The sequence below is a fragment of the Schistocerca nitens genome, chromosome 1 (genome assembly GCF_023898315.1).
Source record: "Schistocerca nitens isolate TAMUIC-IGC-003100 chromosome 1, iqSchNite1.1, whole genome shotgun sequence".
NCBI classification, from domain to species: domain Eukaryota; kingdom Metazoa; phylum Arthropoda; class Insecta; order Orthoptera; family Acrididae; genus Schistocerca; species Schistocerca nitens.
In genome coordinates this window covers 934,320,004-934,343,450 of record NC_064614.1, presented here as the reverse complement: position 1 = coordinate 934,343,450, position 23,447 = coordinate 934,320,004, and the positions used below count along the sequence as shown (strand labels likewise).

Sequence of the window (23,447 nt, the reverse complement as noted above, 5' to 3'; positions counted from 1 at the left end):
GGAACAATTTTCATTATGCTTTTGAGACTAAGTCTGAAGGGAAATGTTTTATGAGTGAGAATCATATCAATCTCAAGAGCAACAGAGTAACTAAAGAAACAGAAACCTGCCCAAACGAAGCCTGAGGGTTATGTGGCGAATGCCACAAAATGTTTAAGTTAATTACCTACTCATTTTTTTCCCAGTAAATAGTTTACTGAAAGTATGGGGTTATGTGAGGTTTCCAGTGCCGTGTGATAATTTTGATAAAACCAAGTTTTTCACACTGTTTGAACATGGTTTAGCAATGCTTCGCAAAACTGCACCAGTTTGTTTGTACAACCTGTTCACTTTCTACAGAGTTGCGGCACAGTGACTGATGCGAGATGGTGTTTCGATATAAATCAAATGACCTCAGTTAGTACCCACAGCTGTTTCAGAACAGCCAACCATAGTTAGCAGACGACAGTACACTGAATATGTCTACAAGATCATTAAGATATGTAGAGTTATGTAACACAGGAAATTCCAAATCAAAGAAATGTGATATCCATTTGAATCTGATATGGTTTAAATTTTACGATGTGTTCCATGAAGCAACTCTTTGGTACATAATATGTAGCAGATGCTGCATTAATCAAATTTATTATTAAAGGTATTTGAATGCCTTTTTGCTACTTCTGAAGATGCATATACTTCACTTTACACAGTTTGTTTTATCTGTTGAAAACATTGTTAGTTGTATTTTTGTCTGAATTCTGCTTATATCTGGAAATGTCATCTGCGGCCACATTTTTTAATAGTTGCAAATACGGATTTCAAATACCTTTAACAAGTGTAAAGCATTTATGAACACTGTGGCTACAAAAATGAAGAACTGTAATCAAATCTAGTTTAGTTGATAGAGGTAAAATTCACACAATTAACAATTTTTTATTGGTTTTGCGGAAAATATATAACCACAAGTACATTAAATCTGAACACACTGAAATATTATACAGTGGGTCCTTGTTACTCCCGACTATCAATCCACCCAAATCATGCGCAATAACTTCAAGTGTCACCAGCATGTGATTCTTCATCATCGCTGCATGATCCAGAACTCTGCTCAAAGTCACTATGACAAAGGAGGTTGTCCTCAGTCCCACTGAGATAATTGGAAAGTCAGCTTTTTAAAAACTTTTCATCACAAGTTCTTCCAGCATTGACTGCCAAGCAGCCAAAATCCAACATCACACTTCTGAAACAGGAGCATACTACAACCAGCCTCCTGGTGTCAAAGTTGTATTGTTCATCATGTAATCTCTATAGAATTGTCTTATACTAGCTCTGAATGGATGACTGATACACACATCCAAAGGCTGCAACACACTTGCCATGCCACCAGGAATAATAACTAGGTCACAGTTGCCTTTTTTCGGATTCTGTTTCACTCAAGTCACCTGTGTACCAGCAGAAACTATCCAACACAAGCATTGATTTTGAGCTAAGAAGAGCTCTTTGCCACTTATTCCAAATTGCTGAAGTCCGGTACAGGATCAGTTCCTCTGTAGTCCATCCACCATTACAAGTTCTTACAATGATACCAGGTGGGAAGATTTCTTCCTTGGGCAGAGTTTTCCAATTACAAACCACATAAGGTGGCAATTTCTGTCCATCAGCTGTAATGCTTAACATCACAGTGCACTGCTGCTTTTCAGCACATGTACATATTTTCATAGTAAATTTGCCTATCTTATTTATTGTAGTGCTGCTCAACATATCAAAATTAAACAGCGTTTGGTGAACATTCCCTATCTGGGAAAGTAAATAATTTTTGCATTGATGTCAGATTATGCAATGCTGGAAAGATATCAAATTGTAGAAACAGATAGAGTGTTTTGTTGCATAAATTGCAAAACCTACCCATGTGAAACGTTAAATTTTACTGGTGAAATGTTTCTTTTACATGCTATCAGCCTTCAATTTGAATGATTTCAGTCGGAATCATTATCCACATTCCCTTTCTCAATTACAAAGTCAAGCAAGTCTTTTTCCACATTTGGATATTTGCACCTTTACCCTATGCACACCAATATTCTGAACTATTTAGGAGTTTCTTTTCACTTGCACACAACCAACGAATGTTCTTTTTCATCAACATCAAATCCACATCAAGCTCCGGCTTTACATATTCCTCTAGAAAGCTGATAATCTGAAATTTAAATTTTGCAGTTAACTAGTACGCTCCTTTTCCATTGTCACTCACAAACCAAAAGATCAACTTTTCTCTCCCTCTCAAATTGCTTACACTGTCCCTGGAATTAGTCATGTCACTAGACCTCCATAAAAATCTTGTATTTCCATGACGCATGTGTCACATGTAGACAGTCTGCCACCTCACAGCAGAGCTGTTCTATTCTGCCAAGTTAGAAGTACACTGTAGTCATGCGGTGTTGAAGAAGGGGAAGGGGAGAGAAGCAACTCAAAAGACTAATTGAACTTTCTTGTAAATTTAGTAGTGCAGCCTATATTTGAGATTTACTTTTTACTATACTTTCACGTAAAAAGTTTAGGTGCAGCTCATATTTGCACATAAATGGTTTGCAAACAGTAAACCCAAGCTTATTATTCTGTTTTAAGCACTTTTTAAGTATTAAAAGGTCAGTGGGCCTGAAATGTGAGAAAGTCAAATTCACCAAGACTGAACCCACCCAGACCTTTGGTCCTCCTCATACAGCATGAGACAAGGGTCAAGAGATGCTGCAAAGCATGGGTATTACACATTGTTTACTAGCACGAAGAACAGCAACAGCACAACCTGACCAGAACATTTGCAAGGGTTCAAACCAATGTTTTGGAATTATAAATGAGTAGCTTGACTGCCAAATGCTCGTTCTAGGTGCCTCCTATAATGCACTTTGGTCCTGGTGGGCCAGAGTGGCAGCTTCTCATACATTTCCAGTATATGTTTATGACTATTAGGAATACAAAAATTTCACATACATGATAATGACTAAAATAATGTGGAATCAGTAGTTTTCAATGGTACAATACGAAACTGGCAGTTTTAATAGAAAGTCCTGAAATTTGGCGTTTTACACACTCCCATGAAAAGATGTCAAATTTGATATCAGCAGATTACTAATATTGGAAATCAATAGTTGTTTAATATTGAAATTTGATCTTGTGTTATTGTGCCAATACTGAAGTTCACGTACAGCCTTAAAATGACTGTTAATCACCATGTAAAGAACTGATGCCCTCCATCTGACAACAACAAAAATGGCCTAAATTTAATGATCTCTCTTTCAGTAACAATTTTATTCATCAATGTCACATTTCCCAACATTTTTGCACAACAAACAGTACCACACGACACATTTTGGTGTGATTTTCATGCAACCTATCAACTGAAATGTTTATTTTCACAGATTGCATGAATAAATATGAAAGTGACCAAATATGGAATTGTAGCTTTGAAAATATATAAAACAACATGGCACATGTTCAGTTTGTTTCTGTCACAGTATATGAGATGACGTCCTGCAAAATGCACTGCCACTTACAATAGAAAGAATAACTGAAATTATGCTACATGAGTAGTATGACAGCTTCTTAAGGAATTGCATTCTCTGGCTTCACCAACTCACAACCAAGTTCCTAATTTTTGATCTAACCTAGAACTCTGGCTTTGGTAAAGATCATGCTCTCACCACCACTTTCAAATAGTAAATGTAATACTGAATAAATACTGAAATTAACATTCATGGAGGTTTCTGTATCATCATTTTCAATGTAACAGTGAGAAACAATGAAATGATGACATATAGTACTTGAAAAACAGATAGCCAGAAGATAGCCCCAAAACTGGCAAAAACAATACCAAACTTGGCCTTCAACTAAAATATTTTTTTCTGTCCCTAATTACCACCATCAGATCCCTATCCCCTGCTCAGGAGATGGCCACAGAGAATGGTCTAAGAGAAAGCAATAAATACAAATCATCATCATCATCATCATTTAAGACTGATTATGCCTTTCAGCGTTCAGTCTGGAGCATAGTCCCCCTTATAAAATTCCTCCATGATCCCCTATTCAGTGCTAACATTGGTGCCTCTCCTGATGTTAAACCTATTACTTAAAATCATTCTTAGGTAACCTCTCCTTGGTCTGCCCTGACTCCTCCTACCCTCTACTGCTGAACCCATGAGTCTCTTGGGTAACCTTGCTTCTCCCATGCGTGTAACATGACCCCACCATCTAAGCCTGTTCGCCCTGACTGCTACATCTAAATTATAGAGTTCATTCCCAATTTTTCTTTGATTTCCTCATTGTGGACACCCTCCTACCATTGTTCCCATCTACTAGTACCTGCAATCATCCTAGCTACTTTCATATCCGTAACCTCAACCTTGTTGATAACGTAACGTGAATCCACCCAGCTTTCGCTCCCATACAAAGAATTTCTTTTAATTAAAAATGGTTGTATGGCTGATTGCATTGGTTGTTGAACTGTGAGTTTGACTGTTACACACTGCTTTTATGTCTGTTTTTAACTCTGAGCAAATACAAATAATATATGGTCAAATAACTTTAACTATACATCTGATTAAACTGGTAGTACATAAAGATAGGAATAACTTTTTCCCCCATGAAAGGATAAAGGAGAGACAAGCAGATCTTTTGCACACTGGGCAGCCTTTTAATGTGATCAGAAACAGAAAAAGCCCAAGTAAATAGGGCAATGGGGACAACAAGGCATATTTTAAGTACCTGCCTCTCCAGGGTAGCCCATATAGACTGATAACAGAATATAACCAATCTCTTGTCTGTAATTTTATTTCTATTTCAATAGTATCTGCAAAGATTCAATTAATCAATTAACTGTGTGTGTTTGCGGCTTTCGGGGCGGTGGGGGGGGGGGGGGCAGTGAGTGTGTGCATGCATGCTTTCAGGAATCTTGTTCTTTGTCAATAACACAAAACTATTATGAAGGAAAGGCATTTGCATATTTATGCTCCCTCTATTTCTACTTGGAATACTTATTCTCATACTTTTCTTATTTTATATAAACCAAGTCTGATGCACACTACAAACAACAGTATAGTGTATTTCATTTTGTTTGGCCTGAGTTCTCTTCATACTGCTGATAATTGCTTCCACTTAATTTCTCATGCTGGTACTATACTCAAGAGTTGTTTTTGCTCTGTACAGTCTAACAGTTATTCATCACTACTCTTCTTCAGAATGTTTTAATTTATGCCATAGGCCAGATCATATTCTGAATTATTGTTCATTTTGTATCATTACTGATAGACATCTATCTTATAATGGTTGCCACTACTTAAGTGCAATGGCTGTAGAGCTTGTGAATAGTTTGGTATAATCCTGAAAAATCTTCTTATGTTGCACAATGTTCTCAAATTTAATCTACTGAATTACATGAATGCCCTCCCTCCAACTTTAACTACACTTACTGATGCGTTTCTCATACATTGCCATTTACTACATAAAATAGTACTCTTGTTTTTGGATGTCCAGCTATGTTGGCAATTTTACTTATGTAACAATATTTTAATAAATGATACAGTCTTACTCCAAAGGCACTATGATCTTATGTCTGCTGGCTGCCTGGACCCCCCGAGACACACATCTAAATCTTCATAAATCACTGAATAGTCCTCACATTCTATCTTTGTCATCAATTTTCTATTCATTATTATTCTATTCATCCAATTCATTATTATATTTGATAACTACTGCAAATCATTTTCATCATATAAACTGAACAGTTTTACGCTGTGACAACCAGTTCTTCTCGAAACCATTAGACTAATCCTGAGTTACATGCAAGTTGGTAATATGTGCTGAGATTTTTCCAAATCAAGTCTAACTTGTTTACGATGTACATATCACACAGAGGTTTCAATGGCACTTCAATGAAAATAGCAATAGGAAAAACAAGGTATGTTTAGCTGCTCACCTTCAGAGGAACCCATGGAGCAGAACAAAGACTAGTGGAATTCAAACTACCTCTTGTCTGTACCTTCAAGTTTTTTTTCAGAAAGCTTACTGATCGCATTAAATGGAATAGTGTTGCTCAAAATATGCTGAAGGGACAGGTAAGCAAGCCCTACCAAGAAGTGTTAAGAGCACCCTCTCAGTTTTCTCAAACACATTCACGACTAGCTTTGCAGAATGTATTAAACAGGTATTCATGCTTTATTAATTCACTCTGTAAGTAATAGACACAACAGTTTGAAACTGAACCACATTTTCCATTGTTTAATCACATTACACATATACAAAATATACCTTGTCTGCAGGAAAGGATACATCCAATCAAACAACATCATATATGACGTTTTTGTATTAAAAGCATAAGCTAGTCCTCTCAGATCTCGTGCAAGCCCTATTAGGGCTTTCTTTGCTTCTTCAGATGCGAAAAGTGGAGTTTCAGCAGATGCTAACATAGTGCCAATTGATTCAAAAGCAGCTGAAACAATTACAGAAAAATTATTTCATTAACAAATTTTGAGGTAAGTTTAAACAAATAACAAGTAATGGGTTTGTTTACAAATAACTTTCCTGCTACCAGTCTCTGTTTTCCTTTATTTATATTTTACATGAGGTTTTTCAGGAAATTATTCCCATTTTCTTAATGTACTATGCCATTTATTCATAATGATTTTGATCTGTGGAATTCTACATTGTTCTATGTAAGTTTTCCTGTGGTCCATTTCTGCAAAATCAAACACAAGTTTCTGTGCACACTATACATCAAGAATAACTAACTTACATAAGCAGTTACGAAGGTGTTTTTAGATATAGTCAACTAAGATATTTACCTTAATAATCTGGATCATAATTTGTTAATATCTATTTACAATAGTGCCTTTTCTACGTGCTACTATTTTCAAGTTACTGCCAAAGCACCTGAAATTCACTGATTCACTCCGAAGTTTTTCACTTAAAATTTGTTGTCTTCATATTTTTTGGAATGAGAATATATCTCTAGCACATCTAACAGATCCATTTTACACTCTGCATTTATACATTTTGTTCTACTTTTCCAAATGTGTGTCCTGTATTTTGTGTGTGTGTGTGTGTGTGTGTGTGTGTGTGTGTGTGACTATTGCTGAAGTAGCGTGTCTGTTGTCTGTGTAGGGTTTAATGTGGGCTGTATGCCTGGTGTTGAAATCTCAGCCAGTTTGTCCTAGGTAAAAGATGGAGCATTCCTGGCATGTTACTTTGTATATTCCGGAGTTGAGTAGTATGGGTCATGATCAAACTTTATGTTGTGTATTACTTTTTGTTCTAGTTCATTAGATTTACTTTGTGAGTTTCAAAAATATTTGTAATCTTCTGTGATATATTTGTTTTTGTCTTCTTCTTCTGTGGTGTGGTTCATGTCTAGGTCTTTCTTCACTTTTTCTAAAAATGCGTCAACCATGGAAGCAACATTTATAAGGATGCAGATGGCCTAGCATCATCTATATCTGCAAAAACTGAGTTTTATAGGGTATATGGACACGGCATGCTGCTGTTGGCAAAATGGGATGCCCAGGACATAATAGACATTCACAACTGCTTCAGTAGTATATGTGAGAAAATTACATTTGCAGTGGAAAATGAACAAAACAAATTATTTGAACCTAAATAGTAGACAACAGAATGTACACATTTAAAATTTATAGGAAAAATACGATGATTCTACCTAGGACAAACAGGTCGAGACTTCAACACCAGATACACACAGCACATTAAAGCTTAAAGCAGGGCTTAACAACTGGCCGGTTTTGAGCGCGAGTACTCGCGTCTGCTCAGGCACGTGCTCGCGAGCAGGTGCAAGGTTGCGGAGTAGGGAGGGAGGGGAAATGCGCGCGCACGTTTGAATGTGATCTCGCGTTCTTAGCAGATTTAACTAGCCATCTGAGTGCTTTGAACATTTTACTACAAGGTAAAGATCTGCTAATTACTCATTTCATAGATCGAATACGAGCTTTTAAAATGAAATTGACACTTTGGGTGAGTCAGCTGGAAACAGGAAATCTAGCTCATTTTCCTAAATTATCATCCATGCAAGATGTTCACAAAGACTGTGAACGTTATTAAAATAGTTTAGTTGCCCTTAAGGAAGAATTTGATAAACGCTTTCAAGATCTGACAGCACTAGACAGTGATTTTGATCTGTTCTCCTCTCCATATTCAGCGAATATTGAAGAGATCCGTCCTGAGCTGGAACTAGAAATTATTGACCTGAAGTGTGACAGAGAATACAGAGACAAATTTCAGAACAAGAAAAAAATTTGGAATTCTACAGACACTTCCCTCAGGATAGATTTCCTCGTTTGCACAAACTGGCGGCTACAATAATATCAATGTTCGGTTTCACGTATGTTTGTGAACAACTGTTCTTTGCAATGAAATGTAACAAGACGCGCCTGAGAAACGCATTGCCTGATCGAAATTTAAACTGCATGCTGGGCCTACAATGCACAAGGACAATTACTCTGAACATAGTCGCAATTGTAAAGGGCAAAAAGTACAAGATAACCGAGAATCCCACACTTCAGTGACACCTTTTCTTGTGTAACAGTTCACAAATTAATATGAATGCAGAGGTATACACTAAGCTAATAAAATTATGTGGCACGTGTACATTCTCCTTTATTTGTTTCATTTGCCACAGTAATAATTCGTGAGTGATATCCCTGCAGGTGGCCGCGGATTTACAGTGACTGGCGGCAGCTGTTGTGCCCCCCACGTGACTCTCCCCACTCTCCGCTCTGGTCCGGTAGTGGGGGTAGCGTGCTCGCGCTGCTCCGTGCTCGCGCCTTGCTGCTCACAGCTTGCTCGGCGTGCACGTATGTTGTGGAGCCCTGGCTTAAAGCCTACACACACACACACACACACACACACACACACACACACACACACACACTACTTCAGCAACAGCCATACACATACACAACACAGGAAACACATTCAGAATAGTAGAGCAAAATATCAAATTACCCCAACAACTAAATAACAGGCATAAAATAGATCTGATAGAAGAACTAAAAATATTCACATTACAAAAAATACAAGGATAAAATATTAAATGAAGAAGCTGAAACAGAAACAGTGAATTTCATCAGATGCTTCGACTATATACTTATATAAAAATAGTAACACAGAGAAATAAGCACCACTGTTAATAGATATAACATGATCCAGTTTATGAAGATAAATACCTTCTGTACAGAAGTATATCATATTCTGTTGAATATCTATAGCATTATTTCTCCTGACATCTTTGCATCTGTTTGTGTAAATTTGTTTTTTCGGTGTATACTGTGCTCAGAAAATTATGTGTGATGTTTAATGTATGTGAGACTCTGCACAAATGGACCAAAATAAAACTTAAAGGCAAGATAACAATGCACAACCCCACACATCACAAACATTATTAAAAATTGCACAGTAAACAAAGAAATACACACTTGAAAATGGGAATAACTTCCTGAAACATATCACGTAAAATATAAATAAAAGATAATCATAACTGGTAACAGAAAAGATATTTATAAACAAATTCACTGTTTTCACAATAACAGGGTTTCACAAATCGTTTCTAACAGATCAAATCAAGTAAGTGTTATATCTCTGTGTACTTATCTAACAATTACTTTGATAGATTGTACGAACTCCTTTAACAAAAACTTCTTGCACCACAAATCCAGAATGAACATTCCCATCCATAAATTGAGGGATGTTTGAGAAATAAGGAAATATTGCATTACAGGGAAAATGCACAGGGTAAACTGTAGAACAACTTGGAAACACAAAATATACATTGCATGCAAGTACAAGACTGTATACTGATCCAGCAACAGTTTGTGTGTGCTGAGAACTTAAATATAGTAGTTTAACCCGGTACTTTATGTGGATTTGGAACATTATTATGAGGTGTATGGAAGCAGCAAACACATTTGAGTGACATTATATGGACATTTGCCATATCTGAGGCAGACCAAAGTTGGTGTGAGTTGGCTGGGAGTTGAATGTCACCCTCAGACAGATTCCACGAATGTGGAGGAGACTCTAGGACAGTGGAAACCTCCAACTGAAGTATGGGCATGGACAACCATGTGCAACAGCCCAGTGTCAGTATCATTATCTTGCCTTAAGTGTCAAGAGAAGATCCAAAACAACAAATTATCTGCACTGGTTAAGGGACACATGGCAGTTTCTAGTTTACAAAAATACCTTCACACATTGAGTTGTCAGTTTAAAGATGTTTCTTTGTATGCTGAGATGCATTTCTCCGGCAAAGGCAAGACATGGCTTAACAAATACGGAATCTTGTGCACCAAAGAGTGCATAGGAGAAGTGTGATAATTACGCTCACAGATAAGTCGCCCATAATCTTGGAAAGTCATTCTCTGTTCAAATTACAACCATGCTTATATTGTGGAACGGGGCTGATACAGCAACAACAGTGTTTCTGTTTTGGGATAGCACACTGAGAGTCATTGCAGATATATGTGATGGCTGCAGTTAACAACGATGACAACAACCTGTTAACGTATACCTTTCTGTGGTGCATACACATCTGGTTCTCAAATGAAAGATAACAAAGCCCACCCTGACATGGCTGACCTGATAGACTTGTACCTGTAACATGAGGACATCAATTATTTAGTGACCAGATCCCTCTCCAGGCCTGAAATTAAACTTCAGATCCATGAGACACACTAGGCTCAAAGAATGAAGTCCTAAAAATGCTATCTTACTGCCAATCTCCTGATAATATTTAACTAGCAATGGAATGCATTACTGCAAGCCATACTGGATAGAAGATGAGGGGGGAGATATGATACTGCAAGAAAAATTCCACATAGCACTGAAAGGTCAAAGTCAAAACAAGGCTCCCTGGAGTAGACAAAATTCCATCAGAATTCTTAATATTCTTGGGAGAGCCAGCCATTAACAAAATATTCCAAATGGTGTGGAAGATATACGAGATACATTGATATATGAGACATGCAAGATACCCTCAAACATCAAGAAGAATGTAATAATTCCAATTTCAAAAAATAGCAGATATGAATGCTACTAAACCATCTGTTCAATAAGTCATCTTTGCAAACTACACTCCTGGAAATGGAAATAAGAACACCGTGAATTCATTGTCCCAGGAAGGGGAAACTTTATTGACACAATCCTGGGGTCAGATACATCACATGATCACACTGACAGAACCACAGGCACATAGACACAGGCAACAGAGCATGCACAATGTCGGCACTAGTACAGTGTATATCCACCTTTCGCAGCAATGCAGGCTGCTATTCTCCCATGGAGACGATCGTAGAGATGCTGGATGTAGTCCTGTGGAGCAGCTTGCCATGCCATTTCCACCTGGCGCCTCAGTTGGACCAGCGTTCGTGCTGGACGTGCAGACCGCGTGAGACGACGCTTCATCCAGTCCCAAACATGCTCAATGGGGGACAGATCCGGAGATCTTGCTGGTCAGGGTAGTTGACTTACACCTTCTAGAGCACGTTGGGTGGCACAGGATACATCCGGACGTGCATTGTCCTGTTGGAACAGCAAGTTCCCTTGCCGGTCTAGGAATGGTAGAACGATGGGTTCGATGACGGTTTGGATGTACCGTGCACTATTCAGTGTCCCCTCGACGATCACCAGTGGTGTACGGCCAGTGTAGGAGATCGCTCCCCACACCATGATGGTCCTGTGGTCCTGTGTGCCTCGGTCGTATGCAGTCCTGATTGTGGCGCTCACCTGCACGGCGCCAAACACGCATACGACCATCATTGGCACCAAGGCAGAAGCGACTCTCATCGCTGAAGACGACACGTCTCCATTCGTCCCTCCATTCACGCCTGTCGCGTCACCACTGGAGGCGGGCTGCACGATGTTGGGGCGTGAGCGGAAGGCGGCCTAACGGTGTGCGGGACCGTAGCCCAGCTTCATGGAGACGGTTGCGAATGGTCCTCGCCGATACCCCAGGAGCAACAGTGTCCCTAATTTGCTGGGAAGTGGCGGTGCGGTCCCCTACGGCACTGCGTAGGATCCTACGGTCTTGGCGTGCATCCGTGCGTCGCTGCGGTCCGGTCCCAGGTCGACGGGCACGTGCACCTTCCGCCGACCACTGGCGACAACATCGATGTACTGTGGAGACCTCACGCCCCACGTGTTGAGCAATTCGGCGGTACGTCCACCCGGCCTCCCGCATGCCCACTATACGCCCTCGCTCAAAGTCCGTCAACTGCACATACGGTTCACGTCCACACTGTCGCGGCATGCTACCAGTGTTAAAGACTGCGATGGAGCTCCGTATGCCACGGCAAACTGGCTGACACTGACGGTGGCGGTGCACAAATGCTGCGCAGCTGGCGCCATTCGACGGCCAACACCGCGGTTCCTGGTGTGTCCGCTGTGCCGTGCGTGTGATCATTGCTTGTACAGCCCTCTCGCAGTGTCCGGAGCAAGTATGGTGGGTCTGACACACCGGTGTCAATGTGTTCTTTTTTCCATTTCCAGGAGTGTATTTACACAAATTTAAACTAGAAGAACAGACAAACTGGTAGAAGCATACCTTGGGGAAGATCAGTTCGGGTTCTGGAGAAATACAGGAATAAACGAGGCAATACTGACCCTGCTTTGGTGATAAGTTAGAGAAAGGAAAACCTACATTTATAAAATTTGCACACTTACAGAAAGCTTTTTATGTGTTGTCTGGAATACACACACTGACATTTTTAAGGTAGCTGGGATAAAACACAGGTGAAAGGCTATTTACAACTAGTAAAGAAATCAGACTACCTGACTGTTGTTGTAAGAGCCAAGAACAAGCATGGGAAGCAGTAGTTGGGAAGGGAGTGAAAAAGATGGCTGTGTCCTTTCAAAGGAACCGTTCTGACAGTTGCCTGAAGTGATTTAGGAAAATCATGGAAAGCCTATATCAAGATGGCAAAACATGGGTTTGAACCGAATGCAAGTCCAGTGCGCTAACCACTCCACTACCTCACTTGGTACATATTAATGTTAATGAAATGGAATGTAGTTGAATTAAATCAGGCCATGCTGACAGTGTTAAATTAAGGAAGATCAGGGAAGATTGGTAAATAAGTTTTGCTTTTTGGGCAGCAAAATAACTGACAAGTCCAGAGTAGAGGAGATATAAAATGCAAAGTGCCTATATTAAGCAAAAGCGTTTCTGAAAAAGACAACTGATAAATTTAAGTACTGGGAAGTCTTTCCTGAAGGTACTTAACTAGAAGGTAGTCTTGGGTGGCTATGAAAACAGTTCAGACAAGAAGAGAAGAGAAGAGAAGCTTTTGAAATATGGTGCTACAGAAGGATGCTGAAAATTAGATAGGTACATCGCTTTATTAATGAGGTGGTACTGAACTGAACAATGTAGAAAAGAAATTTATGGCTTAAATTGATTAAAAGGAAGAATTAGTGGACAAGACACATTACGAGGTATCAAGGAATCGTCAGTTTGGTATAGGAAGAAAGTGTGAGGGGGGAAAAGTAGAGGATGAACAAAGTAAGCAGGTTCAAATGGATGTAGGTTGCAGTGGTTCTTCTGAGATGAAGAGGTTTGCACAAGACAGACTAGTGTACAAAAACAAGTCTCCTGTGCCTTATCTTTCCAGTCGCCCACCACCTCCTAAAGTCCCACCCTCCGGCCACAGAGGAGCATTCCACACACAACTTAGTACCACCCAGGACTGGAGCAACTGAATTACTTCTCGTTGTGCCCTGAAATGAGAAATGTCCTGCCCACTATCCTTCCCAACCCTCCCACAAGGTTATTCCGCCATCCACCGAACCTACACAATATATTCGTCCATCCTTATACAACCCCTGCTCCCAATCCCTTACCTCATGGCTCATACCACTGTAATAGACCTAGATGCAAGACCTGTCCCATACATCCTCCCACCACCACCTACTCCAGTCCAGTCACTAACATCACCTATTTCATTAAAAGCAGGGCTACCTGTGAAACCAGTCATGTGGTCTACTAACTAAGCTCCAACCACTGTGCTGCATTCTATGTAGGCATGACAACCAACATGCTGTCTGTCCACACGAATGGCCACCGACAAACTTATGCAAAGACACAAGTGGACCATCCTGTTGCTGAACATGCTGCGAAACATGATAGCCTTCATTTCAATGACTGCTTCACAGTGTGTGACATATGGATCCTACCCACCAACACCAGTGTTAACTGCATTGCGCAGGTGGGAGCTTTCCCATCAATACATCCTGCATTCCCATAATCCTCCTGGCCTCAACCTTCATTAGTCATTGTCCTCACCCATCCACCCTATTCTCTATTCCCATTACAGCACTACACAGTCGTCATTCCACCACCACACCAAGTCTTTTTATTTCTCTCCTTTTCCGCTACTCCCACCCCCACCCTCTCCCATGCCCTCAGTCTAACCTGCAGCACTTCACTGATTGCCACCTCCACCATACTATCCTTCCCCCTCCCCATGCCAGCCTTCTCCTTACCCCCAACCCAGTCCTCCCCCCCTCCCCACCCCAGCCTCCTCCTTACCCCCACCCAGTTGCCACTTCTATCATGGACTGGTGCTGCTGCTCGCAGTGTGGTTTTGGTTGCATGAGACTGCAGTGTGTGTGAGTTGCATTTGCGTATGTGTGTGTACTGTTGACAAAAACCTTAATGGCTGGAAACATAATTGCGAGTGTGTTTTTGTTGTGCTTATCTGCGACTCAGCGTCTCCGCTATACAGTGAGTAGCAACTTTCCTTCTCATAATATTATATCCTTATCAATGTCATGATGTTGCTAGGATATCTTGTAGGGCATCCATTATCACTGTGCTTCATTATATCTCATCTAGTTTCTGAAGGTCCTTTAACTTATGGTCACTACTGTATATAGTTTTCTTCACTACAAAATTACTTAGCTATTACAACCAATAATAATAATAATAATAATAATAATAATAATAATAATAATAATAATAATAATAATAAATCTACATAAAACTGATGAAGATTATTTATTAAAATTACTGGTGGCACATAGTTCCACTTAAAATCATTTCTGGAGTTACAGAAGTGGTCGTCAAAGAGTTCATTACTATGTTCAGAACGCTGCTTCATTGGATGAGGTTAGAGATACAAAGAAAGGCACAAAACGGTAAGCTTGGGTGAAGATGTCAACTGCTACTTTATCAATCAATTTTTATTTTGCCACCAATAAGGTGAAACCAAAATGGAAAAAAAACTGAAAGAAGAGGTAAGTTGCAATATATTCCAAGTATTCAAAAAGTCGTTTGATATCATATATGTTAGTTTCTGATTTCTTATCACCAAGGAGTTCACTAGATTAAGCCATTGTACACCTACAAAAGAGATATAAGGAGGACAATAGATGCTGATGCAATCATTGCAATATTAATTTCAAATGACTGGTGAAATCAAGGACTCAGTATTTTTGCGGCTGGGATTTAGATAGCTCATCTCAATGCCACCATCATTTTACCTACTTCAGTTTGGTGTTGGAAAGGAGAAAAAAGGAGAGAGAGAGAAAAAAAAAAGAAAGAATATGGACACACTAAAAATAACTTCAAAGTAGTAGTAGTAGTATCACAACTGATTATTTAGCGTCGGGAGAAAGTGGAAACTGCTCTAGGAAATTCTTGTGGGAGTGGTGGGGTGAGACATGAGAGGTGCGGGGTAGATGATGGCGAAGACAAGAAGCTGTATTGTTGTGAAACTTGAGTTTCTCCCAATGTATAAACTATTCACACAACTTACAAGAATACATCTGGGTGACATCTTTCGCAATGGCAAATATTATGAAAGGCTCAAACCCTATCATTTTGAAGGAAATTTAAACCTATGGTACACGAGACTACACTAATTAACATGGAGAGGTGCCCAGTGGTAGGATTGACTTTTTGAAGCCATCGATATCTTGATGTAGGTTCACATTTATTACATATACAATGAGTACTGGAAAGAACACTATTCACTTTTAACACGCTTTGAGCAGAAGAAAGACACTCACAAATCTGAGATGACAGAAGGTTCTTAATTTCTAATGGCACAGCATCAGAACTCAATGAAAACCTTTTTATTATTTTGCGTCAGAAGTTCAACGGTTTAGTAAGTCTTCATCTAATTTCAGTATGTTCCAGTCCTAAGCTCAGAACATGATCTTGAAGGTGAAAGGAATCTCCCATCACAAATGTCCCACTATTAATGTACATGATTACTTTTCTGTACATGACATACTGGCTCCACAATACTGTCATGAGATGAAATGGTGTGTGAAGCAAGTGACACGTATTTTTCTCACACAGTTCATAATGTAATGACATGTATTTTTCTCACATAGTTCATAACGTACCAGAACTAGTCATCTGCTGCAATCTCACTCTCACAAGCCGGCCACTTTAACACCAGTTTTTGTTGTTTTATGTAACTGATCTCATGCAAATAATAGTGATAAGTGTTTCTCAAACTAAACACAACTGTTAGTAGCTCAAAGGTATTAAATATATTGAAACAGTCCATGTTTTTGTAAAACTTACGTTCCCTCAGTTTTGAGAAGCCACTTTTTTCCAACCCCTTATGCTGCTGAAGTCATAGCAGAGAGTTTAAGGTTGAACTTTTAGAAATAAGACCCACACAGTTTGTACGAACACTGTGTTTCTAAATTACAAATGTCTTTCTTACCAATACTCGAATGGAATTCTTGGACGGTTTTAAAGGAATAATAAGAATTGCTTTATTTTAGATGTGACAAGTCTATTTACTAGAACAACAATTATGGATGTTTACAAAGACTGACTTCACTTTAGCCGGCCGCGGTGGTCTCGCGGTTCTAGGCGCGCAGTCCGGAACCGTGCGACTGCTACGGTCGCAGGTTCGAATCCTGCCTCGGGCATGGATGTGTGTGATGTCCTTAGGTTAGTTAGGTTTAAGTAGTTCTAAGTTCTAGGGGACTGATGACCACAGCAGTTGAGTCCCATAGTGCTCAGAGCCATTTGAACCATTTGACTTCACTTGCAGTTGCCCAGGACCGTACAGTAACATTATGAGAAGAAATTGAAGTGACAGTGCCACTAGCAGCAATATGAGGGTAAGCACAACAGCAACATTAAGTTGCCTTCACATCCAATACCTGCACGTAAATGTATGTTAACCTCATTATGATTTAAAATATTCACTTATTAATTAATATTGCTGCATACTAATGGTGTCAGAAATCATGCCAAAAGCAAAGCTTCTTCAAGCTGTATTCCAGTACCGATAATTTAAGAGATTCTGAATCCTGTTACAAAAATATTGTATAATATAAGGATGATTAAAAAAAAATTACGCGTATTGTTCTCACACTAAATTACTGACACCACACCAGCAAGACTTTCAGGCAATCTCATACTTGAAAAAATCTACTACTTTCACTACACCAAAATCAAGTTTATCAATATCTTGACCTCCATTCAAAAAATGGGATGTCATACAATGACAGGCACACTAAAAACTTAATGTAACGACATTTATAGACAAAAGATTCACACTAAAAAATCAATAATACTCAATCAACAACAGCATTAAAGGCTCTTGAGTGAAAACTAACCATTAAACTACACACAAAGATACAATTACAGGTACAAACCTGTTAGTGGTAACATGAAGCTATCAAATCTGTCCTCATCTTCACCCAAATCAACCATAAGAAGCCGACCCAGTGAGGTATAAAACATGGATCTGCATCGCATTTCACTTACAGCCACACTATTTCCCAAAAAAGGAAAATGTTCACTCTGAAACAAAAAGAAATTAATGCAAATTTAATGATTATCTTACTAACACATTTTCTAGTATTTCACATGAAAATAAGTCAGTCCAATGTAGTGATCACTGATTTAAGAATTCATACATAAATTCACCATAACAAAAATTTTGATACTATAAGCTCTGAAATCTGAACGTGTTCCGAGAGGAGAGAGGTTTCAGAAAAGTAGATAAATATACTTAACAGAAATTCAATATTTTTACTGCTTTTAATTTATATTTTACTTCAGAACATCAAAGCACCTACAAATTCAATGAAACTCTATTTCTCATGAACAAATACAATAGCTGTGTACATTACATTGCAGCCTGCAGACTAGAACATCAAAGCATCTACAAATTCAATCAAGCTCTATTTCTTGTAAATAATACAATAGTTGTGTGCATTACATTGTAGCCTGCAGAATAGAATGACTCAAGAATTATTAAATTTCAATTTCACATTATTATTACATCCAACAAAGACAACAGATATCATTTTGGTCACAAGTTTGCAAATAATACTGGCAGAAATGAGGCTGTGAGTACCGGGCGTGAGTCGTGCTTCGGTAGCTCAGATGATAGAGCACTTGCCCGCGAAAGTCAAGGTCCCAAGTTCAAGTCTCGGTCGGGCACACAGTTTTAATCTGCCAGGAAGTTTCATATCAGCGCACACTCTGCTGCAGAGTGAAAATCTCATTCTGAAAACTGAATAAGCTATTCACATGAAATTGCAGCCACTTATATGAAACACAGGTTGACCGATGTGTCACAAGGAATTTCTTGAATGCAGAACCCTAAAGTGCTACTTATTCTACTGGCCTAAACCAAATTAAGCAGCAACAAAATGTATGAGGCATAGTCGAATTTTGATTAGAATTTTGATTATAAACTCAAGAAAACATTTTTCTTATTTTTTACTTTTTGTAGGTGGAAGTCTGCAGTCTGAAATCCCTACACCACATTACCGCAATATATTGTCGGAGAGTTTTTTACTTTTTGTAGGTGAGTATATTGTCGGAGGGGGGAGGGGGGGGGGGGAGTTCTGTAGGCCACTGATAAAATATTGTATCGTGTGGTAATTAGTTTTCTGCATATGTAGGGGAACTATGCTGTAACAATCCATGCAGAGTTGGCAGAAATGTATTATTTATTGATGTACAGTTGATTAATACTTGTCACATTGCCACAGATCCTGAATACGCTTTTTTGTAATGATATAGAACCTGTCAGTTTAACATAAGATTTCTTTACACAATATGATTTTTTTAATATTGCTACTTCATATCTAAAAATTCATCTGTTGTCATTCAAAAATTCTTTTAATTGGATTACAAATGTTGGTTGCCTGTATGTCAGACTTTTAATGCTATTTGGTAAATGACCAAAGACTTAAGACTTCTGTGGCAGCATAACTCACCCTTTTCTGTGCCAAATTCAGATTTATCCAGAATAGTGACTATCATCCTTTCTTCTAGTGTTGTAGCTATGCACTTGGCTATTATTTTTGAATTTGGATGGATTATTAACAACAAATTTCATTAAGTGAATATATGTATCTTGAGAGTACTGTAAATATCCCAGTTCTTTAAATAAATGTCTGCAGGATGATCTTTGGTGGGCTCCTTAGACGATTTTTCTCTTAATGGTAAATTATGCCAAAATATGATGCCACGTCAAAGCAGTGAATGAAAATAAGCACCGCAGGCAAATTTGCTGATATGTTCATCACCAAAATTTGCTATAACCCTAACTGCATAAATATCTCGACTCAAATATTTCAGCAGATCAAGAACATGGTTCTTCCAACTCTATTTCTCATCAGTGCACACTCCTAGAAATTTTGAATCTTCTGCCTTAACAACAGACTTCTGCTCAAAATCTACACTACTGGCCATTAAAATTGCTACACCACGAAGATGACGTGCTACAGATGCAAAATTTAACCGACTGGAAGAAGATGCTGTGATATGCAAATGATTAGCGTTTCAGAGTATTCACACCAGGTTGGCACTGGTGGCGACACCTAAAATGTGCTGGCATGAGGATAGTTTCCAACCAATTTCTCATACACAAACAACAGTTGACCGGCGTTGCCTGGTGAAACGTTGTTGTGATGCCTCATGTAAGGAGGAGAAATGCGTACCATCATGTTTCTGACTTTGATAAAGGTCAGATTGTAGTCTATTGCGATTGTGGTTTATTGTATCATGACATTGCTGGTCGCGTTGGTCGAGATCCAATGACTGTTAGTAGAATATGGAATCGGTGGGTTCAGGAGGGTAATACGGAACGCCATGCTGGATCCCAACGGCCTCGTATCACTAGCAGTCAAGATGACAGGCATCTTATCCGCATGGCTGTAACGGATCGTGCAGCCACGTGTCGATCCCTGAGTCAACAGAGGGGGACGTTTACAAGACAACCATCTGCACAAACAGTTCGATGACGTTTGAAGCAGCCTGGTCTATCAGCTCGGAGACCACGGCTGCAGTTACCCTTGACGCTGCATCACAGACAGGAGCGCCTGCGATGGTGTACAACAACGAACCTGGGTGCACGAATGGCAAAACGTCACTTTTTTCTGATGAATCCAGGTTCTGTTTGCAGCATCATGATGGTCGCATCTGTGTTTGGCAACATCACGGTGAACGCACATTGGAAGCGTGTATTCGTCATCGCCATAGTATAATATATACCAGTTTATCATCTGCATTTCTTCTTGGTGTAGCAATTTTAATGGCCAGTAGTGTATATTTAGCTACGGTGTTATGACACTTTATTATGAAAACTAAACTTGCTACTCACCACATAGCAGGGATTCTGAGTTGCAGATAGGCACAACAAAGACACTATTCAAAATAAAGCTTTCAGCCTGTAAGGCCAATGTCAAAAACAGACACACACACACACACACACACACACACACACACACAAGACTGCAGTCTAAGGCAACAGTAGCAACTTCCCTTTTCATAATATTGTTACATTCTATCCTGTATTATCCATTGTTTGATTTGTGTTATGACATTTACTGTAAAGAACTGTATATACTGTGTTTTCTCAAAATTTGATGTGAGTCCATTTGCAGAGCACCACTTAATAATTTTCTGAAATACATTATTTACTATTTCCTCAGTTAATTCTTGTTCGTCGGGTGTGATAACTATATTTGTATCATCAGAAAAAAGAATTAGCTTTCCATCTTTGTGAATATAGAGTGGCAACTCATTCATATATATTAAGAACATTAAGAGACCCACAACTGAACCCTGTGGGGACACCATTCTTGATAACTCCCCAGTTGGAGGACTCTGCTTATTTTTGCGACTACCTGTATTGTTGATTTCAGCCTTCTGCATTCTTCTAGTTATGTATGGATTAAACCACTTGTGCAGGAAAAAATGGGCATCAGACATTCAGAAGTAGGCAGTTATGGAGGGCAAACTTACTCCCAAGGCAACCTGAGTTCTTAATGTGAGCCTATGGCGCATGCCTTGTCTCTTCTTTGATACTGTTCTACAATTCATTCTCTCCCAAAATATTCTAATAATTAGGAAGAGGTTGTAATTTGTGAACACTTTTGTACGACACAGTTAATTTATTCCACTATAAATTCTGAGTGCACTCGCATTACAATTACAGCCACTCATCCATCAAGATCTTATACAAGTTTACCATTGCTCATTCTTTAATGTGTAATTGCCATTTAATTATAGAACAACTCTCCTGATACCAAATTAATCCTGAGCTTCAAAATTCTCATTTTGCTCAAACATGTACACAACCTACTTGCATGATGGCTCCATTGTGACTTTGTATAATCTTTTGACCAAATAGACGATCAAGGAAAATGCAGGCAATCGGGACCTGCCCTGCAAGCATGCTCCCACTCAACTGACTCAATCCTTCACACCAATAGATCTCCAGGTGCCAATCTCTCCCTTCTAGAACTATGGTGCATCCCTGTCAGTGATGCAAACTGCACAGTAGCAAAGAGGTGTAAGGGTAGCTTCGATCCTTCAAATATAGGACAGTGGTTAGGTGGCACAGACACTTATAGTGAGGTCAAACAAGTCTAAATGGTGAATAATGAACTGATGGCCCATCTCTCTGTGAAGAACTGAGTGTTGTATGAGAAGTGGAGGCTCTGGTACTTGAAGACCAGTATATGACAACTGAAACACTAGTGGAAAAAGTGAAAATCAATCATGAGTCAGTTTCAAACATCTTGCACAATATTTTCAAAATTAAAAATGTGACTGCCCCAACTCATTCTGAACAGGGTACAGCCATACGTGCTGCTTCCTTGGGTTGTCAATTTCTGCCACTTCTTCCCTCACCCCCACATATTCTCCTGACATGGCACCAGTAACTCTTCCTCTTTCCTTAAATGAAGAAACTATTGGCTGGCAGGCATTTCCAGAATGACCAGGTTAGCAGCCAAAATGCAAACGTCTACGACCAAGGCCTCCACCAAGTCATCAGTCAATTGGAAAAATGGGTCAACTGAAGGATGAATACGTACAGAAGGGTTGACACCTTCATCAAGTTTCATTGCGTCAGCCTGATTTTTTTGACGTTATAATTTAAAAAGTTTACAACCCCTCGTACAGGTTTGTTGTACACATGACACAAGCTACCATTCAAGCTTAAACCTTTGTGAGAGTGCTGCTATTGCATGAAACTTGAGTAGTACCTATACGTATGGTGAAAGATAATAACCCACTGTTGAAAATAGTGCTACTTGGAGAAATTAACATTGCTCACGATTTAATATAAAAAGATAAGGAGAAGTTTTGTACTATGTGGTTGGGCAGATATGAAGTGTAAAAACTAAGCAAGAAAACTCTTCAGGTGATGAATCATCATAGCAATTCCAAAAACCATTCCTACCAACTGTGACCTCCCAAAGCTGAGTTCAGTGCCATAATCAAAGTGACATGTTATTCAAACTAAACAGGGTGTTCCAAAATGATCTTTACAAATTTGATCATGTTTATTTCAGAAATGGGGATAGATAGAAAGGTATGGTTTGCAGCAAAATGTTCACACACAACTATAGTTTTTTTTCCTCTTCCTTTTTGCTAGTTAGTTATTGATAAAAATGGCCACCTTCAGCAGAAAGCACATTGTGTGGAATAGTTGATGGAGATTCAGGTCCAGCAGAGCTTCTGGATATGTTGCAGAACACCACCACTGCCATGTCTGACCATTAGACAATGGTAAATGAGGTTCAAGGAATCCAGAAATGTCATGAAGAGGATGAGTTCTGGGCGTCCAAGCACAATTGATGCAGATGTGGTATGGGTGCAATGGACATTTATCTGGAGCCAACCAAATCAATCCATCAGTTGCAGTTACGAGCAACCACAGTGTACAAAGTGCTACACAAGAAACTGAAGTTGAATGTCTATAAGGTGCAGCTGCTGCATGCATTTCAAACTCGACAATTGGCCAAAGTACAAAGCATTTGCAACTGATATTCTGAGTTCCACAATGATGACCAAGACTATCTGAAAAAGGTGATGTTCACGGACAAAGCTTACTTTCCTATGTCTGGGAAGGTAAACTGACACAATGTGAGGTTCCGAGAACCCTCACTTTAGCATGGAAATAATGTGCAACAGTCCAAAG

At 39.2% G+C, this 23,447-nt stretch overlaps 1 protein-coding gene across 4 annotated transcripts in view; it reads right to left on the bottom strand.

Annotated features, from left to right (window-relative positions):
• The window catches only part of LOC126193895 (exportin-7), a 237,115-nt gene that overhangs the window by 72,950 nt on the left and 140,718 nt on the right, over positions 1-23,447 (bottom strand). For 2 of the 4 annotated variants that reach the window (XM_049932723.1, XM_049932725.1), the window contains exons 14-15: positions 17,653-17,800; positions 6,277-6,457 (exon numbers count right to left, since the gene is read on the bottom strand). In XM_049932723.1, the coding sequence (XP_049788680.1) occupies positions 6,277-6,457; positions 17,653-17,800 (329 nt within the window). The remainder of the gene's footprint in view (positions 1-6,276; positions 6,458-17,652; positions 17,801-23,447) is intronic. The other 2 variants (XM_049932724.1, XM_049932726.1) reach the window with 1 other exon arrangement.